This window comes from Cibotium barometz, chromosome 2 (genome assembly GCF_041138505.1).
Source record: "Cibotium barometz isolate CiBa-2024 chromosome 2, ASM4113850v1, whole genome shotgun sequence".
NCBI lineage: Eukaryota > Viridiplantae > Streptophyta > Polypodiopsida > Cyatheales > Cibotiaceae > Cibotium > Cibotium barometz.
In genome coordinates, this window is record NC_141047.1 from 43,816,052 (window position 1) to 43,827,368 (window position 11,317).

General features: G+C 42.8%; 1 protein-coding gene across 1 annotated transcript; it reads left to right on the forward strand.

The window, feature by feature from the left end:
• Positions 1-5,924: 5,924 nt before the first annotated feature.
• LOC147641116 (7-deoxyloganetin glucosyltransferase-like) lies at positions 5,925-8,149 on the forward strand. Its single transcript, XM_086818259.1, has 2 exons — positions 5,925-6,626; positions 6,875-8,149. The coding sequence occupies exons 1-2, from the start codon at positions 6,068-6,070 to the stop codon at positions 7,888-7,890; spliced, it is 1,575 nt and encodes a 524-aa protein (XP_086674385.1). The 5' UTR covers positions 5,925-6,067; the 3' UTR covers positions 7,891-8,149.
• The last annotated feature ends 3,168 nt before the right edge of the window (positions 8,150-11,317 follow it).

Genomic DNA, 11,317 nt, shown 5'->3' on the forward strand with positions numbered 1-11,317 from the left:
TGCCAATGCGCTCTGACTGTCAGTGAAGATGGTGGTGGCAGATGGCTGCCCAACACCCAAATCAGCCATAAGGCGTCTGAGCCACACACACTCAACCATAGCTGTGAAAGCTGCCCTGTACTCAGCTTCACAACTAGAAGTGGCCACAGTAGGCTGCTTCTTGCTCAACCATGATATGCATGAGCTTCCAAGCATGAAGCAAAAACCACTCGTGGACACGCGTGTGTCATAACAACCAGCCCAGTCAGAATCTGAAAAAACATGTAAATCTGGCGGCAATGATCCCCCCTTGGGATAAAACAACCCAAGATGCCGAGTACCACTCAAATAGCGAAAGATACGTTTCACTGCCTGCCAATGCTTAATGCCTGGGCTATGCATAAATCTGCTCACCTGTGAGACTGCAGACTGAATGTCTGGCCTCGTAATGCATACATAAATGAGGCAACCAACAGCTGTCTGATAGAGTGTGACATCAAAGTGATCTCCAGCATCATGAAGACTCAACTTCAAACCTGTCTCCATTGGAGTAGCAATAGGCTTGCAGTCTTCAAGGCCAAATCTCCGCAACAATGTCTCAATATACTTTGTCTGACACAAAGCAATACCTCCATCACACTGCTTAAATTGAATCCCCAAATAATGATGCAAATGCCCCAAATCTGACATCTCAAAAGAGGCATTCAAATCAGCCTTAAAATCAGCAATATGACTCTCATTTGGTCCTGTGAGCAGCATGTCATCGACATAGAGAGCAATGATTAGATGTACACCATCCACACGTTTAACATACAAAGTGCTTTCTGTTGGACTATTCTGAAACCCATGTGCAGTCAAATATGCATGTATTTTTTCATACCAAGCTCGTGGAGCTTGCTTTAAACCATATAAAGCCTTTTTTAACTTGCACACTTTGTTTTCCTGCCCTCTTTGAACAAAACCACGAGGCTGCGATACATACACCTCCTCATGCAAATCTCCATTTAAGAACGCAGTCTTTATGTCCAGCTGATGTACATTCCAACCATTATGAGCTGCTAATGCACAGATGCTACGAACAGTGGTCATACGACATGTGGGAGCAAAAGTCTCATCAAAATCAATGCCCTTCTCTTGAGCATAACCTTTTGCAACAAGCCTAGCCTTATGGCGATCCACTGTGCCATCAGGCTTACGCTTCAATTTGTAAACCCACTTAGTGCCAATGGCCTTCTTGCCAGGGGGCAAGTCACATAAAGACCATGTACCATTCTTCATAATAGCATCGTATTCTGCTTGCATAGCAGCCATCCAATTTTCTGAACTTTGTGCCTCATCAAATGAAACAGGCTCACTTTCATCGCACATACTAGAAACAGCCAATGCATAACAATCTGACGCATAAGAGGCACCATGAGAGCCAGAACGAGTGCGACTAGACAAAGGGGCATCCAACTTGCTGTCACGCAAAGTCTGCACCAGCCATCTAGGCATGTTCCTAGAGCCCTCAATCTCTTGTCTCTCATCCTCAAGTGCATCATGCACATCTGCATCAGATATAGGCTGATCTGTGCCATCATTTAAAACCTGCATAGGCTGAAAAACTGCCTCATGAGGTATTGCACTTGACTGTGCACCACTGAAAAGAGGCAACAATGTATCATAGACATCACGTGAGCTGATATCTGTCTCCTTAGTACATGAAACCAAGGGCTGAACTGCATCTTCCACAAATACAACATCACGGCTAACCAAAATGCGCTTTGTCTGTGGATGATACAAACGATAGCCTTTGCTCTCAGCACTATATCCAACAAAAATACATTTGACAGCTTTGTCATCCAATTTTCTGCGATGTTGCACAGGCACTAATGCATATGCCAGGCAACCAAAGACACGTAAATGGCCAACAGATGGCTTGCGGCTATGCCAAGCCTCATATGGAGTGACAACCTGTAATGCTTTGGTGGGACACCTGTTTAGTACATAAGTGGCACACATGACAGCCTCAAGCCAAAAACCATGTGGTAGACTTTGACTCTTAACCATACATCTTGCCATTTCCATGAGAGACCTGTTTTTTCTCTCAGCCACACCATTTTGCTGTGGTGTATACGGCACTGTACATTGGTGTTTTATCCCACGCTCAGCCAGAAATGCATTAAATTCTGAAGACATATACTCCCCCCCTCGATCTGAACGGAGAGTGCCCATCTTACTTTCTGACACATTTTCAGCCATAACCAAAAACTGTTTGAAGCACAAAAACACTTCGGACTTTGCCTTCAAAGGATATACCCATGCATGCCTGGTAAAATCATCAATGAAAGTCACGAAGTAAAGGTAGTTTCCAAATGATGGAGTTTGCATGGGACCACAAACATCACTGTGAACAAGCTGCAATCTGCGTTCAGCTCTCACTGATCCATCTTTGGGAAAGGAAGCACGCTGCATTTTACCCAATATGCAGCCCTCACAAACATGCTTGACAGGTGCCTCAAGCTTAGGCAAAGAAGACACCATTTCAGATTTCTGCAGGCGCAGCAAACTTGCAAAATTCAGATGACCAAAACGTGCATGCCACAGTTTTGCATTTGAAATAGCCTGCGTATCCATAATAGCACATGCTGAATCCTCTACACATTTGCCATCCATATTGAGCTTATACAGCCCTCGACATAGTGAACCAGATGCTACAATGATGTCACCACAAGAGAGATCATGAACAGTACATCTGTCATCCACAAATTTTACAACCAAACCTGTTTTGGCAAATGCGGAGACTGACAGCAGATTCTTTTTGATCCCTGGCACATACAATGCATCAAAAAGTGTAAAGGTGTTGCCATTTGCAACATTCAGCACAATCTGTCCAACTCCTTTAACGGGATAAGAGGAGTTATTGGCACAAGTGACAGTATTCCCTGTGGGAGCAGACTCAAGGAAAGTGAATAAACTGCGCTGCGAGGTGATATGCTTAGTGGCACCACTGTCAAAGTACCATACATCTGAATCTACTGCAGACATACATGTGTCATGCAAAGATGGGTCATAACTGCACTGCGCATTGAATGCCCATTCTGTATCTAGCACAACATTAGCAGATTCATTGTTAGAAGGAGAGGCATTTGCAACAGCCATACTAGCCTCTTTCTTCTTAGCCTCTTTCGCAGCCAGCTTAGGACACGCTTTGATGACATGATCATTTCCCTTACAGTACTTGCAAAATGTCTTCTGTTTGTCACCCTTCTTCTCATCTTTGTCTTCCTTCTTTGGTTGCGCAGCATTTGCAGATTTCTGCTTACTAGAAGAAAAGCCAGCTTTACCTTTCCCGCTTCTCTGACTAGCAACGAAAGCTTGATCTGCGACACGCATAATATTCCTGTTTTGCCTTGACTGGTCTTCTTGCAGCAAAACAGAAACTAACTCCTCAAATGATAAGGCATTGGGATTGCCTTTCATCATCAAGCGAAGAGTGGAAGCAAAACCCTGATAAGAATCTGGTAGACCATTCAAAACAGTCTGCACAAGTGAACTGTCTGACAAGATTTCATCTGCAGAAATGAGCTGCTCTTTGAAATCCTTGATCTTTGTCAAAAAGCTATCCATAGAATCACCTTCGTTCATATGCTCACTCTCCAACTGTTTTCGGAGGTAAGCAACACGAGCCTCATTTCTTGCCTGATACAATGTGGCAAGTACATCCCAAGCATCCTTAGAAGTCCTGCAGGAGCGAATATGTGGGATAATGGTACGTTTGACAGACAGCGCAATCAAGGCATGAGCCTGCGCATCTCTACCATCCCAACGAATCTGCTCTGCTGAAAGTGGTGGTTCTCGAACAGCTGCTACAGCACTTGTGCCTGCACCATCATCAACAGTACCTGTTTCTGATGTGTTTGCAGCATTCCCAGCCACAATAGGACGTGCATCAATACCCTGCACAATGTTCCATAACCCCTTTGCTACCAATACATGTCGCATCATATATGCCCACAATGGATAGTTGGTGCCATCCAACTTATCCTCAGCAGCCAACATGCGGAATACATCATTGTTGTCAGCCATGGCCAATGACTGTACTACTAGATGTAAATGCTGTCTGTAAGAGGTAAACCTGTATAAAATCGACCTGCGCTATGTAGCACAGCCCAAAACAGACGAATGGGCACCTGTCCTGCAGATTTTTATCTTGACAGAAAATCTGCACAGTAGGACGATTTTGCCTGCGCAGTACTTGGAATGCAAAAAACGGTGGGCGAAATGACTTCAGATCAAAATTCTGAAACGAACAAGCCCTACGGGCTATCCCACGGCATATACTAACCTGCAGACGCTCGTGAAACCTCGTCGCAATCGGAGGAGATGAAGCGGCAGGTGCCGGTGATGCTGCCCGGGAGGAGGAAGCCTGCTCTGATACCAATTGTTGGAATTAGGGTTGCAGGAATGCACACACAACTTCAAGAAGATGCGGAAGCTTGAGCACAACACAGTAGTGTATTATGAGTGCCAAAAATGAAAGATAACAAGCCCTAGAAGATAATGGGCGTATATACAATGCACGGGGGAAAAAACCTCCTAGTGAGGGAAAAAGTGCCCCGGCGGTCCTAAGTGTGTTCACACACATCACTACTATAATATGGTAACAATAATGCGTAAAGTGTTATGCATAGGACCTTACGGACCTGGCAAAACCTTTGCATAGGACTTCTCTAAATCACAACAATAAATTGATAATGTGAGCCATCAAATACTAATATATCTATATACAAGAAAGCAAAAAAGATCTTTAGCAATTTTAAATAAGAAATTCAAGTGATCCATCACTCCAAAAGTAACCTTGCTAAGAAAATAGTAAGCATCATTGCCAAAGAGAAAGTTAAAGAATTAGCTTCTCTAGTGTAGGGTTGCTAGGGGTTTGGTGGACTATTTTCTAAATAAATTAAAAAATATAAAAGGTCACTAGATGCAAAAATACTAAACCACCATGTGACTTGGTTAAATCTATGTGTAAAACTAGCACTTTGGGATTAAATACATTAGAATTTGCTCTTTTAAGTTTTTTTTCAACACTTCAGCCCATAAAAGATATGCAATATACAAACTAGACAAAATCAAAGCTACAATGAACAATGTTGAATTAATCAACGTGAAATTTTGCTCTAGTGACAACTGTAACATGTGGAATTATCACATAAAATAAAGTTTTTAAATTTAGATATTTCATTGATCATAATCACCATACAAAATAATGCATGTGATCTTTCTATGAGTGATATAACCTTCAGGTGAAGAATCATTTTAATATCCCATGGTCAAACAAACAGCCCACAAACAGTGGCACATATAATATATTTAATTGGTGATGTGTTTTTCTAAAGTCATGTGGTGAAAAGGATTGGGTCCAACAAGTTCATAGTTTGAACCACGTGATCTTATTAAAAAAGAAGACCCTTCCAACTTAAACAGGGCGTCCACCAATTAAGCAGCTAATTATTTTGGGCCTTTTGAGTATGAAACGCTCTAACTTTTATTTACATTGAAAAGTTTTAGCCAAGGTTCTGTAATGTCTCGACGCCAATTATGTTTCACGATCACACTTTAGGTCCTCCATATTATTATATTGTTTGCCTCCAATCAAGAGTCTTTGTGTTTCATTCAGATGAGCATGCATGAAGTGATTACTATGCAAGGAATCGTGCGGTAGCGAATGACGTAATATATATATATCAACATTTCTCTCTCTCTCTCTCTCTCTCTCTCTCTCTCTCTCTCTCTCTCTATATATATATATATTCTCTTTTGCTTGAGTACACACAGGCAAAAGAGATTGGTAAGAAGAAGCCGTAAAAACCAAGTGATTGGTAAGAAGAAGGCGTGCCTGCCAAGTAAACGACCGAGAGCGATATATATATTACGTCATTCGCTACCGCACGATTCCTTGCATAGCAATCATTTCATGGGTTCTGATTGATTCCTTGCATAGTAATCATTTCATGGGTTCTGATGAACACGGCCCCCCTCTCCCTCTCTGTGAAGAAGCTGCAAGCCATCTCTCTCTCTCTCTCCCTCTCTCTCTGTTGTCCCAATGGCACCCGCTTTCTCTGCGTACTCAACAAACCAGAGGAAAACCCACTCTAAGACTTCTCCAAGTAGTGTAACCCTGCATCCACATGCATTGCTTCTGCCTTACCCAGCTCAAGGGCACATCAACCCTTTCATGCAGCTTGGCAAGAGGCTAGCCGTCCTCGGCGTGCGCGTGACCCTCCTCAACATCGACCATATTCACTCGCGGATACTGAGAGCCCAGCAGGGTCGCTTTGCAAGCGACGTCAACCTGCGCCTGGTGGACATCCCAGACGGCTTGCCACCGGACTTCAACCGGCGGGTCTGGACCAAGGAGCTCTCGCATGCTATTGACAACAACCTAGTAGAACCCGCGTTAAAACTCCTTCGCACGCTGGCTCTGGAAGGGCACCCGGTGACCTGCATAGTGGGCGATTTCTTCCTGCGCTGGCCGCGCAACCTGTCGCTCAAAGCCCATCTCCCGGAGTTTGTCTTTTTTCCGCAGTGCGCTTCCGTCTTCTCCATATACTCCCATATAGACGCCATCATTTCATCTGGCTACAACCCTTTCGAGGCCAACGGTATGTATTTTGGTTATGGTACGCTTGCTTTAATACCGCTCTGTACTCATACTGCTACCACGAAGCTCTTGGATCAATGTGTGCTAGATAGTCTATAAGAGTACAACTACAGTACATACATATTTATATATATATATAGGCAGAGGAGTGTGTAAATAATTCTTACGTAGTAGTGTTTCATGTGGCTGTACTGTAGTAACTTGTAAGTAGCTAAGCTTCTCTTGCGTGTGTGTGTGTGCACTGTGCAGTAAAAGCATCGGGGCCAAGGCCTTCCATGGACTTTGTGACAGGTATACCAGGTTTGTCCCACATACACCTCCACCCTGCAGACTTGCCTTTCGAGTGTCCGTTTGGCAAACCAGCCCTCGACTGGATCAGAGAAGTGATGAGCTACCGCTTCAGCCACATTAGAGAGGCTGCTGGTGTGATCGGCAACTCCTTCGAAGGCTTGGAGCCAGAGGTTTGCAAGGCCTTGGCTCACCAGCTAAGAATGGTCGGCCCTCTGTTACCCCTAGCTTTCCTTGGAGATAAATCGGCTGAATTAACTCAAGGCAACAAGAGTTTAATTGCATCCGGAGGAGCAAGCTTATGGGAAGAAGAAGAAGAGGAGAGCATGCAATGGCTAGACATGCAGCTACCAACATCTGTTATCTACGTTGCATTTGGTAGCGTGACCAAATCCTCTCTTGAGCAAGTGCATGAGCTTGCATTGGGCCTCGCTGCAAGCCATCAACGCTTTCTTTGGGTTATCCGAAAAGGTGCAGTTGCAGACCAAGTTGAAAACGCAGAGCTGGAGGCAATATTGCCCGAAGGGTTCTTAGAGGAAACCAAGGAGAGAGGCAAAGTCATCCGTTGGGCACCGCAAGCGCTCGTATTATCGCATGGTGCTGTTGGGGGTTTCTTTTCGCACTGTGGGTGGAACTCCACGCTCGAAAGCATTTGCGCTGGGGTGCCCATTTTGGGGTGGCCATGGCTGATGGACCAAGTCACCAACTGCTGGCTGGTGTGTAACGAATGGAAGGTGGGGCTTCAACTTCAACGGGATGCAGATAACAAAGCGAAGCGAGGAGATATTGAGAGTGGCGTGAGGGAGCTGATGGAAGGACCTAACGCCAAAGAGATGAGAGGACGGGCAATCAAGCTCAGAGATTCAGCCAGAAATGCTGTGGTCAAGAATGCCAGTTGGAACCTGCAGTCTTTTGTGGATGACATTTGCACGGCTTCAAAGCATATCCACGTCTCTCAACATCCTAATATTTTGTAGCTCATAGCCTTCAGCCTTTGAGAATATCATAGCCTCTTTGGTTTAATGCAACCTTTCTAGTTTGAATGCTTTGAAAGTCTTACGTTCAATACTCGGTGCCTCAAAATAAGATCTTAATGCTAGAATACCGAACTAGGGCTCCCAATTATCAATGCACTGTGATTAGGGAGTAAGATGGTTGTGGCAGGTGCTAAAAGAGATCCTTTGTAAATGGTAGCTTTTATCTTATAAATATAAATATCTTTTATTCCAAAATAAATATCAAACTAGGGCTTCTCAAAAAGAACACAGCTTTATGTGCACAAAATAACATGTGTCATAGGTGTTATTGCGTGTTTTTAAGTTACTCCCCGTTGGCTTGTAAATGTCTAGTACTTATCCCAAAGTCTAGGCCTTTGACTTTAGTTGGGTCACTATAACAATTAGGCCCATTTGCATCACTTTTTTTTGGCATAACTAGGATTCCTTTTTTTGGAACATAAGATAATCATATTTACAGCATAAAAACAACTATTTACAAAAAACCTCCTTTTACATCTGTCACACCCAACCTATTTCCAATCACTAGTTAGCAAGTTATAGATTTGGTCCCATCTCTCCTCCTCCCAAACAAAAGAAGAATGTTCCCAAGGTTATAAAGAAGGGGCAAATTGTTAGCATAGCTAGGATTCTATAAACACGGATTCAAAACAAAATCTAGTAAACAATAAAGTTATTCAAGCCAATTTTACTCTAAGGTAAGCTTGGGCCTTTAAATGCTCATGAGTACTTTTCTCATCTCAATTAGATCTACCTACATGCCATGATACCCTAAAGAAGCTATTTCCTAGGCCACAATGCCTGTTTGACTCACTTTGAGCAAGGATTGGTCCATCTAAGTTTTATTCTTGCTCAAAGGTCCACCTAAGTTTTATTAATGCAAAATGATTATGAATACTTTTCTAACCTCAAGGACTATCTAGATCCCAAAAAAGTTTTGAACTTATCTTACACTGTTGAGGATACACATTTGACAATCTATGAGTGAGCACAAGTCTACCTAAGACACATCTTGGTCGCATAGTGGGTAGACACATTCTCCACCCCAACGTACACCTCAAGACATCTTCAAGAAGCTATTTCCCATGTCCCAATACTAAGGTGACTAGTTGCTTTAATTGAGGAATTAGAACAAGTCATTCCAAGCACTTTTTCCACCCGCATTTGCACCATTTGGTAGTGGTTCCTAACCCCACATGTGTTCAAGGCCTAATTAAAAAACCCCTTATTTGTAAAAATTTTATGAATAAAACACACCCTTTTTTTATTCAATCTATAAATACCCCCTTTAAATGGTACCCTTTTGTATGTAAAAAAGGTGTAAAAAAGGGATTTAAAAAACCCCTTCTGTTGAACCCACGTACTACGCTTACATATTTATGAGTGACCCCCTTGAGCACGAGAGAGAGTGAGAGTGAAAGAGAGAAAGAGTGTACGATCGAGACATTAAAATAATAACAATTATGCTTAAAGTAGTTTTTCTTATGCTCAAAATAAGAATTCTAGTGCTCGAAAACTAAATTTTTATTCTTTTTGAAATTATAAAAATAGCCAACACTCTTCTTCTCTAGACACATCCAACACCACTCTCCCCTTACATCATCATATTGCAACAGAGTCCTTGTGAACTCTATGGCTATGGCTTCATCTAGTAATCCCTCTAATATTACTACGTTTGCAACTATCTTAAGTAAAGCTCTTCAATCTTTCATGCAACTCAAAGAAAAGGAACCCGAATTGGATGCCGTTTTGGAGGCATGGACAATAACATCTAAAGTAAATGATGTCTACAAGAAGCTGAAAACATGCCAAGCGGTAGACCTTGCAGAGACAAGAATATGCTAGAGGTGAAAGCAGCTTTAGCCATTGGGATATGGAGAGATTTTGGCATCATTGAAGAGGCAAAGGAGGATCCTCTACAAATTGAAGTAGCTTTTGCATGGACAACAACATCTAAAGTAAATGAGGTCTACAAGAAGTTGAAAACATGCCAAGCGGTAGACCTTGCAGAGACAAGAATATGCTAGAGGTGAAAGCAGCTTTAGCCATTGGGATATGGAGAGATTTTGACATCATTGAAGAGGCAAAGGAGGATCCTCTACAAGTTGAAGTTGCCACCTTCCTTCGCAAGTTAGGGTAGATGGAAAAGGCGAAGATGATAATTGAGGCCCAAAATGCTTTCATATGGTATCTTTGTAAAGAAGTACAAATGATCGTGTTATGTCGTAGGTGTTTGTCATGTAATGCTTTGGCCTTGTAAGTTTGCTAGGGAATATAAAATAGAAGTTTAAGATCATAATATAGTGACTTTGTAAACAAGTTGTAATGGTAGTTGTAACTTGATGTGCATTGATAGTTGTAAATGAGTTGCAATGTGTATAGTGCTCTTGTATCTATCCACTCCTCTCCTCTACTGTCACCATGAGTCGCAATGTGCGAGACAATAGAGAAAAGGAAGTGTAGAGAGAGAAACCGCTCGCCTAAACACCAAAAAGTACTCGCTCAAAAATGCTTGCCAAAAAAATATACCCTTGGAGTGTGTCTTTATGCTTGGCTTTATCCTATTATACTTATAAATATTACCACACTTTCTTTGGTAAAAAAATCCACCTAAGTGGCAGGCCTGGTGAAAATTTTCACCTTGTTTAATATATCTTCTTCTTATGGAACCCCACGTGGCACCTGGCTCCGCACGTGGGCTGCCATGTGGTAGCTTGGGGCTTGCACACGCCACGCTTGCTTGGGATATCACACTTTGACCACATCCGGCTACAACTCTCACATGCACATTGAACGCTCGCCAGCGATATCACGCTCTGCCACGCTCGGCTGGGGAGATGGGGGCTCACCTCTACACTCCACCACAGCCTCCAGAGTCCACGCTATGCTCACATGGGGAGCTATCACCTGCATATAAAATACAACCTCCATGCTCTGAATACAGCCAAGACACCTGCACGCTACTCTCACATGGGGCGTGTATATAAAATACAGCGTGCACACTCTAGGGCTCGCCTACACGCTCTGACCATAGTCAGGATATAAAAATTCAACGCTCACTTGCATGTTCTAAGTCTCGCCTGCACACTCTTACCACAGCCAAGATGTCATGCTCACTTACGCCGTACACCAGTTAAAACCTTCATTAGAAATTTGGGAAATTATTAATTGAAGAATGCCTCAAATTTTGGAGGTTTTCCTTCTAAAATTTCCCAAATTTTGCAGGTTTTTGTACCTTCAAGTTAAAAATTTGAAGGTAATTTTCAGAAGTTGCAGGTGCAAATTACACTAAACCCGGGTTTTTTTCGAACACTGCCGTACACGCTCTAGGAAGCCGAGATATCAGAATACACACACAGCCTCTGGCCTGCACGCTTGGTGATCCTGA

Coding starts and splice junctions, on each gene's coding strand:
- LOC147641116 (XM_086818259.1), top strand. CDS start 6,068: ATGGCACCCGCTTTCTCTGCGTACTCAACAAACCAGAGGAAAACCCAC. Junction 6,627..6,874: donor CAACCCTTTCGAGGCCAACG/GTATGTATTTTG, acceptor TGCACTGTGCAG/TAAAAGCATCGGGGCCAAGG.